Raw genomic sequence first — 19429 nt, forward strand, 5'->3', positions numbered from 1 at the left:
GAGTACTCTACTTTAAAGTAGAATGAATAGGACCAACAAATGACTTACAGGGATTTAAAGAAAGGAGACATTAAAAAAAAGAAAAAAAGTAGACACTGACGGCATGACTTAGGGGTTCTTTTTTTGTTTGTTTGTTTGTTTTTTGAGACGGAGTCTTGCTCTGTCACCCAGGCTGGAGTGCAGTGGCGCGATCTCGGCTCACTGCAAGCTCCGCCTCCCGGGTTCACGCCATTCTCCTGCTTCAGCCTCCTGAGTAGCGGGACTACAGGCACCCGCCGCCACGCCCAGCTAATTTTTTATATTTTTAGTAGAGACGGGGTTTCACCATGTTTGCCAGGATGGTCTCGATCTCCTGACCTCATGATCCACCCGCCTCGGCCTCCCAAAGTGCTGGGATTACAGGCGTGAGCCACTGTGCCTGGCCAACTTGGGGGTAGGAAGCTGCATCATAATTACCTGAATTAAGGCAAACAGGGACAAAAAGAGACGAGTTAGTAGGGTAAGGTATTTTAGCTCTTTACTTATCTGAGATTGACAGGTGATAAGTAAAAATTATATGTATCAAGAATGCTGGCCTTCTAACTTCTCCATGTTCTTTTTCCTCTACTGTAGTTGTGTCTCAAAAGTCAGAAGCTCCTAGCCAGTTCTAAGAACAAAAGCAATTTCTTTTTTTCACTGAAGTACTAGAATGCTTATGAGTACAAATAATTGACCAGCCAGAGCCTAATCTTACATGTCTGCTCCGAATATCTAGAACAAAATAACTGAAGATTCCCGAGTTTAATCTGACTTCAACTAGAAATATGAAGCTCAGTAGCAAAACTGAGGGAGTGGAACTCTTGCTGCTTGATTTCCAGCTAAAGCCTTTGTATTGCAGAGAAGCTAAGGTGCAGAGAATGAAGTCTTTTGCTTTCATTAGTCTTGCTGCCTTAGACTTAGCAAAAGAAGCTCATGAGCTAAAATTAGGGATGACCAGATTCCCAGGCAAGTACTCATGTATCGTTTCTTAATTTTTATTCAGAGATACTATAGGAACTGGATATATTATTTATCCTAAAAATGTGCTGATGCCATAAAATGTATTACTGACTTTTATCATAAAGCAGTTGATTTCATACCTTTTTACGTATCTCAAAGCAAGAGAGACTTGAAAGACATAAGTTAAAAGGATAGTTTCAGAGATTATAAATTGGTGGTTAACTTTAGAGAAATACTTCCCAAAGTAGTGATTCTTACTTTTAAATCATTTAAAATCTTAGTTTTCCTTTTGATTTGTAAACTGTGTGTGGTACCAAAATCATAGAGGCTGTAGAGTACTTAGTTGTTTTTTATCACATGGCTAAAAATGTATTTATGTATAATCTCAGCCTTCACTCTCTCAGAGCATTGTTTACTTACAACACAGTGTTCAGTCAGTGGGACTGAAATCTTCTTGTACATCACAGTACTGGGACTGAGTTCTGTAATTCAAGGGTAGTTTTGTTGCCTAGGGTATGTTAATTATTGCAGTCTAATGCTAATCTATAGACTTGTTTTGGGGAACCACTGCAGTAAGCCATTGTTAGAACCAATGAAAAAGTGGAGATTATTTGGTACTGTGGAGTACAATCACAGCTCACAGCTCAGACCCAACACAAAGAAGAAAACAAATCTGAAAAACTTCTTAGATGACTTGTAACTAGGTAAAGGTGTTATTTATATTGACCCTTTTTAACTCTCGATTTCACTTACCACTTTTCTCTAGGTTAGTAACACTGAAGAAATCACTTTTGAAGCATTGAAGAAAGCAATTGGTGAGATATTTTGCACTTGTTAGTACTACCAATATTTAACTTATCTTTATCTGCTGCTTTTTTCAATGACAGAATACGTAGAGGGGACATTACAAAAACAAAACCAAAGAAACTTGTTGGCTTCTATAGACATGTATCATTTATTTAGCTACATGTTTTAGGCTTCAGAATTGTCTTGTCCCTTCAGGGTCATATTCCTGAACAAACAGACACAATTATGGCAGTGATATAAAAGAAGACATTTATTAATTTACTTTCTCACAAACTTTGGCCAGACCATACACCATCATAAGACCAAGAAAATTCCTTTCCAAATTGTGGTAAATAAATGGAAAAGGCTACAACAACATGGTTCCAAATGACCCCATTCTTATTTCAGTTATTCCACTCAGTACCAAGATTCAGTTTAGCAAATATTTTATGTAGTACCTCGTATGTGCAAGAACATAGTTGTATAAAAGAATCATCCTTCAGAAAGGACCGTGAAGTAGTTCGACTTGTAGGAAGCTCCCATTCCCTTGCCGTTTTTTGGTAAGAGAGACAAAGGCATTCTATGAAAGAGAATCTTGTGATGTGTAGTTTTAACCCTTAGATTTTTTGGGTTTTTGGGTGTGTGTGTGTGCTTTCTAGCCTTAAACAAGACATTTCGTTGATGTTAGGCCTTTTTATTTTTTTCTTATAGAAGCCCTGTAAATTGCCCTTAATTTTGGATGATATATCATTAGCTCTTAACGGTCATTGACTGGGTTCTGTGAAATTATGTATTCCCTTTAATGGGTCTTTATAAATATTTGTATAGATACCAGTGGAATGGAAGAACAGGAAAAGGAAAAGAGGCGTCTTGTGATAGAGAAATTTCAGAAAGCACCTTTTGAAGAAATAGCAGCACAGTGTGAATCCAAAGTAAGTGAACAAACGGTGAAGGGATTGTGGGTGGACTGTTGTTTTGTGGAAACTCTTCCTTGATGATTAGTTGATAAGTTCCAAGCTTTAGTCAAATCAGCGGAACACAGGAAAATATATCAGATAAGGCCTGAAACTCTGAAGGCGTATCTGTGAGACCTAAATAATTCCTTTGTGTGATGTAAGCTGATGGAAATGGTGGAACTGTTTTCCCAAATTAAGTATTAGTGATTGTTATTGTTTTGATAGTTTTTTGCAGTGGTTTTCCATGATTTTGCTGCAGGTATTTTGTTTTCTGTGTTTGTTGATATGTTTTTAACATTGAGATGAGGAAAGGGAAAAAAAGACAACCCTTACATTAAATTCTAATAGATAAGACAGATCAAACCAAAACTTTAAAGCATTGTGTACTTAATAATTAATCAGCTTAATAGTCACAATTATACTTTGTCTCTTAAGTTACATTGATATTATTATATATAGATACCTAGAAAATAAACCATTCTTAACATTTTTTTCTCTTTTGCAGGCAAATTTGCTTCATGATAGACTTGCCCAAATATTGGAACTCACCATACGGTAAGGGTTTTGTTATCACAATAGCAATAACACACACACACGAATAGAAACTGTCAGACCCCTATGAATTTGTGGTTCATTATGTTTAAGTTATCATGTTAAAGTAATGCTTTTCATTTAGGATTAACATAGGATCATATAGGTGATCCTTTGCTTAATAGTGATTCTGTTTTTTAGGCAGAGTCTGATACCCTTTCTTGACTAGTTGTCCTCTAGCTTTTTAGCTTCTTTTTTAGATTATTCATTCCTTCCTGATGATTTCTTAAGTATATCTGGGTAATTTGAAAGACCCATATTCTAATATTATGCTTAATTAGGAAATTGCTCATATTGAATCGTTTTGTCCTGCAGAAACTGCATTTTAATATGTCAGCCTCATGGTTCTTTTCAGGGCAGTACTAAGTCTACTTATGCAGATGGCTCATTTGAATTATTGAACTTTAGTTTTTTTACATCATATTCATTGGAATTCTGTTGTGAATTATTATGCTCTTTGATTATCCTATGTCTATACATTAATAAGAAATGTAGCACCTGAAGGAAGGAGAGGCGAACTCTAGGTTCCATCTAAAGAAGGAACTTCCACATAGTCTTATATTGACTTCAGTGTGGAAACCTGCCTTTGTGAGAGGTGGCCAGTAGAGATGTCTATGCTTCTGGAAATTTTTTCTATATCTGCCATATCTTTTATATTTTTAACTTGATTAATTAAGTCTGTTTTGCTTCAACCCTGTATTATATTAATATTAGAGACAGGTAAATGCTCTAGGCCACTTGCTTTTTTGTTTCAGTCTTTTTTCTGCTTTCATAAGCAAGGCACATTTTTGTCATTATATATCTTACTCTAGACATTTCCCTCCCATTCCTGCTACACTCTCTAAGTTGAGAATCACTCATTTATAAAATTTAAGAACAGAAAATCAGACTAAGATATTCAATATGTGCTAGACAAGGGGTCCCCAACCCCCAGTCCAGAGACCTGTACTGGCCCATGGCCTATTAGGAACCAGGCTCCACAGCAGGAGGTGAGCGGCGTCAAGTGAACATTATTGTCTGAGCTCCGCTTCCTGTCAGATCAGCGCGGCATTAGATTCTCATAGGAGCAGGAACCCTATTGTGAACTGCTCATGCAAGGGATCTAGGTTGCATGCTCCTTATGGGAATCTAATGCCTGATGATCTGAGGTGGATCAGTTTCATCCTGAAATCATCCCCCCAGTCCCCATACTTGGAAAAACTGTCTTCCACAAAACTGGTCCCTGGTGCCAGAAAGGTTGGCGACTGTTGTGCTAGATTTAGGATTCAATCAAAATTGCTGGGTGTGGGCATTTACTTCTTTGATGACTAAATGTCAAACATTTAATAGTAAATGTCTACTGTGTACTTGATCTTATGCTACATGGTTTATATCTATTATTTCTGCTAATCCTCACCATAGCCCTGAAAGGTAGGTAGACACTATTTTTTTCATTTTTCAGGTGAAGACACCAAGGCTTAGAGAAAAGTAAAATAATTTGCTGAAGGGCATACAGCTAATGAGTGGCAAAGTCAAAATTCAAATCCATAACTGATGTTCTTAAAAGGAATGTTGCTAGAGATCACCATATCACATTTAGTCAAACTAACATAACTATATGAATTTAATATTTTAGAATAAGTATTATAACTAATTCTGTTTCATTGGTACCACAACTACTACTAATACTTACATTCGTTGAACAGTTACTACTAATAATTAACATTTTTAAACACCTATGTTGTTCTAAGCACTTTGCTAAATGTATTATTTTATTTAATATCTGCAACAGACTCTAACAAACAGATAGTGATTATTCTCATTTTACATGTTTGTAAACAGAGATACATGGAAGTTAGGTAACTTATACAGGGTCACCTATTTAGGAAGCAGTAGCTCTGGAATAGCTTATGGAGAAACTAAATAGACTTTATAGAAATGTGTCTTCAGAGTTTTCAGGTCCTGTGTGGTACATTTTCGCTTGTTAATTTGCCTCACCCTAACCATCAGACAGTGGAAAGAGTTTGTATCCTCCATAAAAGAAACAGAACACACAATATTATACTTCGCTCCCACTGTTCTTTCATTTACATTTTAACCATACCTGAGTATGGTTAAAAAAAAACAAGAAAGGCAAAGAAGCAGTAAAATACAGTGAGAATAAGCAGCCTCACAGATAACCCAGTTATTGGAATTAGTAGAAAAGGCCCTTAGAACACCACACACCCACACCCCCCACCCAGGCCCCACACACACGTCAAAGAATTTAAAGGACAAGATACGTATAGTTTGGAGAGAAATGTGTGTGACACTGCTTATTCTCACGATAGTCTCCTGTTTCTTTGCATTATAATTGCAAATTTTAATGTTCCTCTCATAAGAGTACTAAAACATAACTAACAAGAAGACAAAAATGCAGAAAGGATATAAGATTTGAACCATTTCAGTCAATTTAAGTGGCCTTTAGAAAACACAATGCTAGGCAAATACAGAATATAGATTCTTTTGAAGTGCACATACAACATTCACAAAATAGACAGATGTGGGACTATAACAAGTGTAAGTAAATATCAGGAAACTGACATGTTAAGACATCATATTGAGTATGTTCTCTTGCCACAAAAAAAAGTATAATGCATTAACACGTACCTAGAAAAATTTCAAATATCTGGAAATTAAAAGACACCCATACCTCAAAGAAGAAATGACAGGACGAATTAGAAAACATTTTAAACTGAAAATACCTATCAAAGTTTTGTAAGATGAAGCTAAAATCGTGCTCAAGAGCAATTTTATATCTTTAGATGCTTTTGCTTGCAAAGAAGAGAGATCTGAAAGCAGTGAATTAATGACTTTTGGTGAGACATTAGAGAAAGAAGAACAACATAAGCTAAACTAAGTATATCAGAAGTCAATGAAACAGAAAATAGGCAAACAATAGAAAATATTAACAAACCTAAAAGTTTGTTCTTTGAAATGGTTGATAAAATTGGTAAACCTCTAGTCAGTGTTAAGGAAGAAAAAGAGAGAAAACACAGATTACCAATATTACAAATAAAAAAGAATTATAGATAATAAAGGAATGTTATACACAATTTTATGACAATAAATTCAACACTTTAGATGAAATGAGCAAAAATTATTGAAAGTCAAAACTAACTAAAATTGACACAAAAAGTAGTAAAACATCCAAATAACCCTATAACTGTTGAAATAGATTTGCAGTTTAAAAGCATCCTACAAGAAAATGCATTTAACTTCACTGCTTACTTTTATCATACATTTAGGTAAGAAATAATACCAGTTTCATATATATTCAGGAAACAAAGGAAGTAGAAACATTTTCTAACTCATGAGGCCAGTATAACTTCAACACTTAAATGAGACAAGGATATTTTAAGAAAAATGAAATTATAGACAAGTACCCCTCATGAATATAGTCACAGAAATCTTTATCAAAATGTTAGCAGATGTATAAAACTGATGATATGGCCTAAATAAATGGGGTTACTATGAGGAAAGCAAGATCAGTTTTACGTTAGAAAATTGATCAGTCAGCAAAATTCACCACATTAACATAGTAAGAAAGCAAAGTTGCATGATCACACCAGTAGCAGGAAAAAAAGCATTTGAAAAAGCTCAATGTTCATTTAAGACAAAAATTATCAGAAAATTTGGAATAGAAGGGAACTTAATCTGATAAAGAGTAATTATAAAAAAATCTATTGCTGATGTTATGTATAATGGTGAAAGTCTGATGCCTTTCACCTAAAACTGGGTCAAGGATGTCTACTCTCACCATGTCGACATTGTATTGAAAGTCTTAGGTAAGTAAAGTAAAAAAAGGAAAAATATAAAGATGAGAAAGGAAGAAATAAAACTATCTTTTCACAGATGACATGGTTGTGTATGTGGAAAATCGTAAGTAATCAAGAAAAAAAACCCTACTGGAGTTAATACGTGAATTAAATGAATTTTAGTAAGGTCACAGGATTCAGGGTATTCAAGGTCAGTATTCAAAATTCAGTTGTATATCTATATGTTAACAACAAACAATTGCAAGAGTAAATTTTTAAACATAGCATTAAAAAAAATTAGCCATAATTTAACAGTATGTAAGATTTCTGTTATGAATATAAAACATGAATGAGAGAAATTAACACCTAAACAAAGGAGAGATATACCATGTTCATGGACTGAAGGATTAAATATTGTTTATATGCTGTTTCTTTCAAGTTGATCTGTAGCTTCAATAAAATCCCAATCAAAACCCCAACAGACTTTTTTGTAAAAACGTATAAATTGATTTTAAAATTCAGATGAAAGTACAAAGGACCTGGAGTAGCTAAACAGTTTTGAAAAGGAAAAATAAAGTTGAAGAATTTACACTGCCTAATTTCAGTACTTGATTTATAAAGCCAGAGTAGTCAAGACATTATTGGTATAAGAGTACACAAAGAGATCAAGATAACAGAATGGAGAGTCCTATCAAAAACTTAAGTGATTTTTGATAAAGGAATCAAAACAATTTAATGAGGAAAAGAAAATATTTTCAACAAATGTCCTGGAACAACTAGATAAGCTAAAAGAAAAATACTAATCTCAATCCCTACCTTCCACCAAACACAAACATTAATTATTAAGTTGGGTAATCAATGTCTATGTAAAAGCTAAAATCAAAATTTCTAAAAGAAAACATAGGAAAGAGTCCTCTCAGTCTTAAAATGAGCAAAAAGATTTCTTAGGACACACAAAGTACTAAACAAAATTGGTAAATTGGTCTTCATCCAAATTAAAAACTTACCCTTAAAAGACTCCAGTAAGAAAATGAAAAGGCATACCACAAACTCAGAAAATACAGTATACAAAATAGCAATATCTGATAAAGAACCCCTACAACTGAAAAATAAAAAGACAATTTTCAGTGGCCAAGACAGTAGATGTTTTACAAAAGGAATGTTTGAATCGCCAATAAGCATGTGTAAAAGTGTTTAAAATCATTAGTTAACAAGGAAATGCAAATTTAAATAAGATACCATTTTGTGCCCAATAAAAGGAGAGAATTGAATATATTCACAGAAAGATATATGTGAATGTTTATGACAGTTTTATTCATAGTTGCCAAATGTCCATTAGCACGAGAACAGACAAATGGTGATAATATAATGAAATACTATTCAGCAATAAAAAGGAACACAATTTTTGGGGTAAATCTAAAAAACATATTAAGTAACAGAAATCAGACATAAAAGAAGACAGTTTGTTGGACTGTTCATAGAGCCTGTATAGACCATTTACGTGAAGTTTAAGAACAAGCACCACTAATCTTCAGTGATGGAGATCAGAACATAGTTGTTGCATGTGGATGTATGTGTATGGGTATGTCAGAGTGGGGAGAAATTGACTGGTTAGGGACATGAAACATTTTGGGGGTGATTGAAAGTGTTCAGTATCTCTTGAACCCAGGAGGCGGAGGTTACAGTGAGCCAAGATCACACCATTGCACTCCAGCCTGGGTGACGAGTAAAACTCCATCTCAAAAAAAAAAAAAAAAAAAAAGAAAGTGTTCGTTCATTATCTCTATTGGGCTATGATTTACATGGGTGTGATTTACATGAGTGTATACATTTGTCAATTTTTGTCAAACAGTACCCTTAAGATCAGTTTATTTCATTCTGTGAAAATTATCCCTTAATAAAAAATTTAAGTGTATTGTAAATACTGGAACAATTGCAAAATTGTTATTTACCAAAAATAGATATACCAGGAAAATATAAGAAAACCAACTGAATAACTTAACAATTGAGGACAGTTTGCAGTTAAAAATAATTATATGAAATTAATATCTGTGCATTTATTAATTAAAATGAAAACACTCTTAACCATGAGCTAATAAATTCAAAGAAGTATATAAGACTTACATGAAGAAACTATATATCTCTGAAATATGCTTAAGAATATTTATATAAATGGAAACATCTTATTCTTGAATAGGAAGTTAACATAGACGTCAGTTTTCTGTAGATTAAGCTATCATTTTAGTAAGATAATTTTTTTTAAGTATTTGAACAAATGATCAATGGTCACAATGGTCACAATGGTCACAATGGTCAATGTGAAAGAATCCACATGCAAGAGCAGTCAGGAAAATGCTGTAGAAAGAAACAAGGGAGCATTTGCCTTGCTTGGTAGAAAAACATATGACAGATCTTTGGTACTTACACCAGATTGGACCTGCATATGGGTAAGTGGAAGAGAGGAAAATTCAAGTATAGAAGGTATTTGTGGTAAAGATAAGATTTCAGATTTTCAAGGAAAAGGGCAACTGTTGAGTTGATCTCATTTGGACAACTGCTGAACACTACTGACCAGCGAGGGAGGGTCGGGGGAAGTTTTCCACTTCACTTCTTTTGCCAAGGTAGACAACTTCACTCATTGTTTAGAAAAATACATAAAAACACTAGAATTAATACAGGAGTATTTCTTGTAATCTTGATATAGAGGGAAAGTTTTTCTTAGCATAACTAAAAAACTAAAAATTATAAGGAAATAATTGATTTTTTTGGTAAGGCTTTTAAGCATTTGGCAACAAAAAAAGTTGAGAATTAAATAATGAATTGGAGGAAAGCATTTGTGTCGTATGACAAAAGGTTAGTTTCCCAAATTGATAAGAGAAAAATATCTGAGTAGGATTAGAGGCAGTGGACTTAAATAGGCAGTTTACATTTTCAAAGAAATGCAAAATGAATACTACAAAGATACTTACCATTAATAGTAACATAAAATTTAAAAATGAAAATAAGAATGAATTATCTCCTACCTCTCAGATTGGCAAAGCTGTTTTAAAAAGACTGACTATATCTAATATTTGTAACAATGTAAAAGGTACAGTGAAATGCTGAAAGTGTAAATTGCTGGTATTCCGGCAATATGTATGTACCAAAGTCAACATTTTGAGTACACTTTGATGCAGAAATTCTACTTGTAAGACTATAAACCAAGGTGATAACCAGTCGGAATAAAATTATGTATGTATAAGAACAGACTTTTTAACATTATTTATCATGATGAAAAAATGAAAATGAACCTGCATTTGTTCTCTGGATTAAATCAAGTACGATATATATATATATATAATGAAATACCATTCTGTCATCAAAAAAGATAATATCTGTATACATGAAATAATTTTTTACTAATGAAACAAAGCTCACAAGAATGGGTAGAGTATAATCGCATTTAAAATTGTATATACATATTTTCCAAGGAAAATGTCTGCTTTAGACATAAAAACAGTTTGACACTACTGCGGTCTGTTTCCCATGCAGCCTTGTAGGTGGCCAGTAACTACAATGGCATTGATCACTGCAATTAAGGAGTCTGACTTTGATATTCGCAGATAGTAGATAGAATACTCGGTGAAATGAACAGCTTGTAAGTACACCTGCTGACAATGTATTTTTGTTATTTTATAGTCCTCCTCCCAGTCCATCAGGAACACTGACCATTACTTCTGGGCATGCCCAATACCAATCTGTCCCAGTCTATGAGATGAAGTTTCCAGATCTGTGTGTGTACTGATCGGCTCATGAAGACCTCAGCCTATGATTTGTAAAGCCTAAAAATTAAGGCCAAGCTGAGCTTTCAGGGTTTACTTAATATGTATTAACATACTTCTTGAAAATAATGATGGAACATATCTTTAACCAAATGCTTGGCATACCATATTAGAAGTTTTGGAGCTATATATAATTTCGAGTACTTTCGAAGATAGATTTATGCCATGTTAATTTGCTTTGAGGTTCCTGTTGCCTTTTTAAGTTGAACATGTTTTGGTTTCACTTTATTCCACTGTTAAGTAGTATATTTTAAACTTTTCACAAATGTAATGTTTTTTAAAAAGTAAGCCTTCAGAGGATTGAAACTGTATAAATTGTTTATCTCTTAAACATCTACACAGCCGCTTAGATGTAGAATTTTTGTTGTTGTTTTCTGCAAAGGCAGATACATTTAAATATATTCCTAGTCCTGGGGCTGCAAAACTGTTCGGTGGCTTTTTGTCCCCATGCTTTAGATAAGCTGGGATAGGCACCCTGCTATTCAGTTACTATAATAATATGTGATAGGCATTCCTCATCTTCTTCACAATAATAGGTCATCTGTTGAATAGCATTCCTCGAATATAACCCTAAAAACGCCATACTTTAAATTGTCTGGTTCTTGTAATATTGTGTTTCCTGCCAAGAGTTTGACCATTCTGCTTGAGAAGTGTAGAGCTTACTCTTGGAGTACCAAACTGTGCAATATTTTTACATCATAAGATGTATTAGTTTACAGGCTGTGCTTTGAAATTATAGTAGTATTTTGCTGTGGCTCCATTAATTAAATGAGATATATATTTAGTGCAGAAAAAAGACATTTAAAACAGCTATTAGTTCACCTGTGAAGAGTCTGTACATTTTGATTTCTATTAAGAGCACATTTATTTACATTTGTATATTGTTTTAAATCCTCATAGTCAAAAAATTCTCCAGATGGACTTTTAATTTGTAAGATTTGAACTGTGACTTGTATACATCTGTTTAGAATCAATTATATTATATTTGAAAAGCTGCCTGTGTTTTAACAGTCAAGTGTGCTAAAGTTTGTCAATTTAAGCTGCTTTTGATTTCAGCTACCAAGATCACAGGTGCACTCTACACATAACACTGACAGACCCATAACATTACATACATCTTAGTGAATTCTATCACATGGTAAAATGAACAGCTTTCTGTGTAACTCATAAAATTCTCTTAGGACATTTTTATAAAGTCACCTGTTTATAGTTCTATCTTTTCAGATTCCATTTCTTTTTACATAAAACAGCATACATATCAAAAACTGTAGCCTAGAATACAGTTTAATTTTTGGCTTTTGTTTTTGTTTAAAAAATTGCAGTGGAGAATGGGATGTTTGTGTTTATGGCTATTTGGGCACCTTTATTAGAAACAGACAAAAGTAAGGAAACGATAATAGGACAAGCATACTTGAAAATTTCTGAATACTTAAACAAAAGCGCAACATCTTGAAAACCAGTCTAGTCATTGAAACCTATGAAATGACACTGAAAGATCCTGGGCTGCTTCTTAAATAAATGTAGATCAGCAAGACTTGTTTCAGAGTGACAGTGGAGTCGTTACCACTGGAGGACTAAAGGGCCCTGTGGCAGTTGTCACTGGAACTTTGCCTCTTGATCAGGAAAAATGCTTCACCAGTCAGTAAAGCCAAGTTGTATTTTTTTTATTGCCCTTTTTTCCTTCTGTATTTTTAAAGAAGGATGTTAATTTTTGACTATATATTTTAAAAAAATCTAAGCAGGGGGACATGCAAAAACAATCATCATCCACTTGGATGTCATTTTATAGATTAACACTGTGTGCTTTTGTATGGAAAAAATATATATAATTTAATAGTATAAAAAATATATATTCATTTGCACTTATGTGAAACACAAACTTTGCTCTACAAAATTTCGTGTTTCTTAGTGATTTTAAAATGCATGTATTGCATGTAAAGGAAAACCATTACAATTAACGTTTATCACACCTTTATCTTGGTCTTTGTTGATTTGGGTTTTGTTGGGGTTTTTGTTACTGTTTTTAAATTACAGTAGGCTTCTATATATCCTGGATTTCTGAACTGGTCTTGTTGACAAGGATTCCCAAGAAATGGATCTTTTCACTGGCTGACTCTCCCATATCTGCAAGAGATTCTGCAGGAACTGGGTGTGCACACGGTGTTGTAGCCAGTTCAGGTACTGAATATTTAGGATTTGGTGAAGTTCACTGTATTGCTATATTTTTGTAGATAAATAAAACTCAATAAATTGTTAATCATTCTCTTTTTGCTGTATAGAATTGCTTATATCACTCTTTCATAACATTGAACAGTTAACATTTAAATGTTCCTCCTGTATTTGTGTTGTCTGTGACCGCTTATAGAGTTTTATTGTTATTGGTGTTTACCTGAATACCTATGCGTACACACACACATATTTCCTTAATACTTCTGAACTCATTATTTTTAGAATAATAATACTACTACACTTTACCAGCAATTAACTTCTCCCTACCCAAAATGTTTTTCTTCCTGTCTGAAAATGGAACTAATTTGTCTTATTCGTGCTTATATCTGTATTAAATGCAATAAAGTTAGTTTTTGAAATGTAAAAATTCACTGTGCAATTCATATGTAAGCAATAAAACATAGATTATTTGTATATAAGTTCATTTTTATAGCTATTGTTACATTTAGTTAAATTTATTCAATATTTGCTTAAATTAAAAATGAATTGCTTCTTTTGAGCCCAATAGTTCAAGGCTGCAGTGAGCTAGGATCATGCCACTATACTCCAGTCTGGGTGACAAAGCATGACCCCATCTCAAAAACAAAAACTGAAGAGCTTTAGTAAAAATGAGTATGCCAAGTGAATTCGTTCCCATGTACATTGGAAGTATCAGAATGATAACTGCTAGTCATGACAATGACAAGACATAGTAAGGTAAAGTTCACAGTGTGTGCTTGTGAAAGTGTAGTTGCCATCTCTGTGTCAGTCTTAATGATTGTCTTTTCAACCTTACCTCCTTGTCCTATAAATTACACAAAGCAGCTCTTAAAAAATATATATATATATACACATATATATAGATATATATATAGATATATATATAGATAGATAGATATATATACACACACACACACACACACACACACACACACACTCTCGGTACCCTATCCCCACCTGGTTTGCTTATTCTACCACTTACAAAGATGTGCATCATAGCCTAAATGTGGTTCAGGAACCTCCTTTGTTAGGCAACGTAGCATAGCGGTGAGGAGCTCAGGCTGTTGTTCACAAATTCAGCACCACCACTACCTAAGTGACCTTAGGCCAATGACTGAACTTTGATCCGTGAAGTTCTCATCTGTAAAGTGAGTATGGTAAGTTCTGCCCTCCGAGGTTAGCTGTGAGGAGTAAGTGAACCACTTAGAAGAGGTCCCTGTGTCACGCCTACGTGACACAGAGTAAGCATTCAATAAATGATTAATAATCATCTTTGAGTTCACTACACTGGGACATAGGCAACTGGGCAGCCCTCAGCTCTGCAGTCTTAGGCCAGCCATTCCACATTTCTGAACCTGTTTGCATGGGTATAAAATGAGCATTGTGTTTGCTGTGCTATCCCATATACTTTCCTTCCAACTCTAACTTGCTGTGATCCTGTTACCTGTTCTCTCATCTGATAAAATTATTAATCTCAAGTGCCAAGTTCAAATGAATGAAAAAGCAGAGGCAAGGTGGAACATCAAACTCTGCCTCTTAGTTTTGCTGTATTCAGCCTTTTACCTATACGTTGAATCAGATGCAGACTCTTAAGAAGGCACTGTCTTAGCCTAGGTTTCTCTAAAGCAGAGCCTGAGACAAGGTGTATGTGGAGGTATTACTTTGGGAATTGATCTAACATGGAAGCAGAAAAAGCCGATTAAGAGGATTTCTTGATTGTCTCACTTGAGGTGCCTGGATAACCATTCCACTGGCCATTCTAAGGAGTCTCATAAAAATAATCTCAAAACTTCCCAGGGGATGAAAAATTGGGAAAGCATTTATTATTTGGCTTCTGTTCATGGTTGAAGGTGGCCCTGTGGTCATTAACTCCCCCACATTTTTGGACTGTTTGTGCTTGAGTGCTGAGCTGTTACCCCAAGTTTCCCATACCTCATTCTCAGGGAAGTCCTGTGCCAGAAGGCAGGAAGTACAGCAGTACAGCAAGCAGGCAGGCATTGCCATTCCACTAGAACTGGTAGGCTCAGGAACTGAGACAGCAGAGCTAGCTCCCTCAACGTTGCTCCAGTTTACAAAAGAGCTATCTCCAACCTTGCTCTCATTTGCAAAACTGCCTCCTGTCCTTAACATATGATAAATTTGTTTTGCCTTCAGATAACCAGCAATTAACAAACACAGATGGCTAATCACGTAGACCAGTCCCCCTTACATCCTTCAGTACATTTCCTTTAGCACACCCCAGCCAACAAACTATGCTAAGGGGAAACTAAGAAAACAATTGGATTTACATCTGTAACAGAAAATAAAATACTTAGGAATTATCCAGAGATGTAAAAGACCTATTTAATAAAAATTATGAGACATTGATGAAGGAAACTAAAAAAATCAAATAAATGGAGAAACATTCTTCAAGAATTGAAATAATTAATATTATTAAGATGTCCATAATACACAAAGTGATCTACAGATTCAATGCAATCCCTATGCAAATCCTTATGGCATATTTTTTTTACAGAGATAGAAAAAACCATCCTAAAATTCATATGGAACCACAAAAGATCCTGGATAGCCAAAGCAATCTTGAGAAGAACAAAGCTGGAGGCATCACACTTCCTGGCTACAAAGTATATTACAAAGCTATAATAAACAAGTATGGTGTTGGCATAAAAACAGACACAAACCAATGGAACAGAATAGAAAGTGCAGAAATAAATGCACAAACTAATGGTCAGCTGATCTTATACCAGAGTACTAAGAACACGCAATGGGGAAAGGAAACAAATGGTGTTTGGAAAACTGGATATACACATTGAAAAAATAAAGAAATTAGGGCCATATCTCACACCATACACAAAAATCAACCCAAAATGAGTTAAAGACTTAGACATAAAACTTGACGCTATCCTAGAAGAAAATATATGAAAAACCTTCTTGACATTGATCTTGGCAATAATTTTTTTGGAGATGACCCAAAAAACAAAGGCAAGAAAAGCAGAAATAATCAAGTGGACTATGTCAAATGAAAAAGTTTCTGCATACCAAAGTAAACAACAGAGTAAAAAGACAACCTACAAAGTGTGAGAAAAAATATATTCTTAGACATTTTGGTTTGTATCCAAAATATATAAGGAATTCATATAACTCAATACTAAAAATACAAATAATCTAGTTTAAAAATGGGCTAAGGACCTAAATAGACAGTTCTCAAAAGAAGACATTCATATGGCCAACAAAGCATATAAAACAGTGTGCAACATTCATAATCATCAGGGAAATGCAAATCAAAACCACAATGAAATACCACCTCAAATCTGTTACGGTAGTTAGTATCAAATATACAAAAAAGTGTTGGTGATGATGTGTAGAAAAGTGAACTCTTTTATACTTCTGGTGGGAATTTAAATTGGTACAGCCATTATGGAAAACAGTATAGGGATTCCTCAAAATATTAAAAATAGAACTGCTATATGATCCAGCAATCCCTCTCCTCTCTATAGATATAGATATAGATATCCAAAGGCATTAAAAATAGGCTTCAAAGAGGTATCTGCACTCCTGTGTTCATTGCAGCATTATTCACAATAGTCAACATATGGAAACAACCTAAATATTTTTTGACAGATGAATGATTAAAGAAAATGTGGTGTATATATGCACAATGAAATATTCAGCTACATCCACAAAAAGAAAATCCTGCCATTTGTGACAGCATGGATGGAGCTAGAAGTCATTATGCTGAGTAAATTAAGCCAGACACAGAAAAATTCTGCACAATCTCACTTATATGTAAAATCTAAAATTCTCAAACCTGTAGAAGCAGAGAAGAGGGACTTAAGGGAGGAAAGAATGGTGTGATGTTGGTCAAAGGATACAAAGTCTCAATTGTGCAACATAAGTTCTAGAGATCTAATGTACAGCATGGGGACAGTAATTTACAATATTGTATTGTATACCTGAAAAAAGGCCTCTCACCTTTTGTTTTCGCAGAGTTGAGCTCAAGTTGCCCAGAGGTCTCTCCTCTACTGCAATAGTACTGAATAAAATCTGCCTTGCCATTTTAACAAGTGTCTAGTGCAAAATTTTTCTTTTATGATGCCTAGGGCTGAGCCCTAAAGTACACTAACATTTAGAGGGTTGCTAAAGAAAGAGGAATAAGCAAAGAAGACTGAGGGAAAGTAACCAAAAAGGTAGAATGAAAACTAGTAGAATGTGTAGTCATTACTGGTAACAGGAAAATGTTGAAGAAGGAAGGAGTGGTCAGTGTGGAATTATGCTGGAAGGTTAAGATGAGAACAGACGTGTGTCCAATGGTTCAAGCAGCATATGGAGGTCATTTGTGACTTTGACAGGAACAGTTTCTGTTGAATGATGTTATGTGCCTGATTGAAAAGATGATGGGGAATGTAAACATTTTTTGAGAAGTTGTCTTATGAGAACAAATAAATAAATGGGGGGTGATATCTAAAGCAGAATGTAGAGTCAAGGGAGGGATTTTTATAGATGGGAGAGTTTAGGCTGTGTTTTTACACAGATTAGAGTGATACAGAAGAGAGAGAGAGATTGATATAGAACGAAGAGGAGATATTTGCAGGAATCAAACCCTAGAGAAGGCAACAGGGCATTGTACTAGATGATAGGTGGAGAATTTGACCTTTGATAAGGAAAAGGAAAACTTACTTCATTGTAACAAGAAGGAAAAGAAAGACTATGCAGGGAATTTTGTAGTTTTGATGGCAGGAAGATGAAGGTATTCCCACTGGAAAGTTTCAATTATCTCAATAGAGTATTAGATGAGATCTAATTAGATGAGTATTAGATGAGAATTGTGCTAAACAATTCTCCATGTGTCTCTTGCATTTCTGCATGTCTTGTGAGCTGAGACATTAACTACCTTTATTCTGGACTAACTTTTCAAGGATGCGGTACAGCAAACAGACAGGGAAGGTAGGGATAATGTTTCCCTTTGGCTCCATAGGCAGACATACTTATTTTCCTGTATTTTAAAGATAATGTCTCCTTCTGGGATATAAGACAGGCAGTCTTAAAGCCCATTATAAAACATCGAGGTTCCCTAAATTCAGCATTCTCCTGTGTAATTAAAAGCACTGCATGCGTAGGTGTCCCCTGGCCCTCTCTGCACTGCTTCAGGTTTCAGGAAAGCAACATAAATGCTGGGACTCAGGTTACTGTCATTGCTGTAAGTAATAAAGTCCTTTGTCTCTGACCCAAGCATCTCAGGTCTTTGGCCAGCATCCATGAAACACAAACTTGTAAGGTTGTAAGTAAGGTAAAATTTCAAATTCTTCAAAGTTCTTGAGTCATCAATTGAGAGTGAGGGGGAGGCAAGGGGAGTTTGAGGGCAGAAGAGAAGATACCAAACAGTTGTCCCAGAGAGCAGAAGAGTCAACTGGTTAGGAAAAGGCTGAGCATCCATTTGAGGTTTCGTGGTTGTAAACTTGAAGTGAAATGGCTCAGCTCAGTTTCATTTTTTCCCTCCAGTCACATTCAGCTGCCTCTAGTGAAGATGTGGAGAAGGCAGATGGTCATCATACTGTGGGTGACTTAACACGGTGATAGCCACGGTGAGTGGACCCTTAGTCAATTCCTCCTTGATTAAAGGGAGGGAAGAAGGAGCCAGCCAACAATCAATTTATTACTTGCAGCAAATGCCATGGGGCATGCCTCCATCCTTGCCATCTTAGTGCACGCTGGCTGATTGCCAGCTGCTGACACCTGCATTTCTTTGCCTAAAGACTTCTGTGGCCACCAGAGCCCACTTTGCCCCCAACTGTGCAGCAGGCCAGGAGGAAATAGCACCCTCGTCAGGAGCAATGACTGATGGAAGTTTGTCTCCCTCCATCCCTCTCTCTCACTGTCTCTGCTTGTCTCTTTTTGTCTGTGTGTGTGTATTCCACTTTTTTCCCTTGGATGAGATGACTTTGAAATGTGCATCCTATCCTGGCTCCCAGAGTCTTGGATGGCACTTCTAATGGGAAGTGGTCTAGGCCCCCACAGTGGTATTTGGCTTGATAAACCACATTCATTGGCTGCCTTTCCTTTCCTTTCTTATTTCTTCACTATCCTCACAGTGTTTTCTTCAGTTTCCAAATAAACTATGTGCCCTCAAGTCCTCATTTAAGGGTCTACTTCTGGGACAACCCAAACTTAGGCTAGTAGTTAAGGTCATGTTGTTGAAAAGATTCCAGTGTGTTGTATTCATAAAAAAAAATATTATCACATGGTTTCCCTAGAAGATAGGGAAGGGTATCAACTGTTGGTTTGGCACCATGATATTTTGATTACTTAAGGTGTT

At 35.2% G+C, this 19429-nt stretch overlaps 1 protein-coding gene across 4 annotated transcripts in view; it reads left to right on the forward strand.

Annotated features, from left to right (window-relative positions):
* EFR3A (EFR3 homolog A) overlaps positions 1 to 13504 on the forward strand; it is a 109304-nt gene extending 95800 nt beyond the window's left edge. For all 4 annotated transcript variants that reach the window (XM_004047535.5, XM_019032554.4, XM_063709496.1 and 1 more), the window contains exons 20-23: positions 1745 to 1793; positions 2593 to 2696; positions 3226 to 3275; positions 10766 to 13504. In XM_004047535.5, the coding sequence (XP_004047583.1) occupies positions 1745 to 1793; positions 2593 to 2696; positions 3226 to 3275; positions 10766 to 10871 (309 nt within the window). In that variant the 3' untranslated portion in view covers positions 10872 to 13504. The remainder of the gene's footprint in view (positions 1 to 1744; positions 1794 to 2592; positions 2697 to 3225; positions 3276 to 10765) is intronic.
* Positions 13505 to 19429: the final 5925 nt, after the last annotated feature.

This window comes from Gorilla gorilla, chromosome 7, assembly GCF_029281585.2.
Source record: "Gorilla gorilla gorilla isolate KB3781 chromosome 7, NHGRI_mGorGor1-v2.1_pri, whole genome shotgun sequence".
NCBI lineage: Eukaryota > Metazoa > Chordata > Mammalia > Primates > Hominidae > Gorilla > Gorilla gorilla.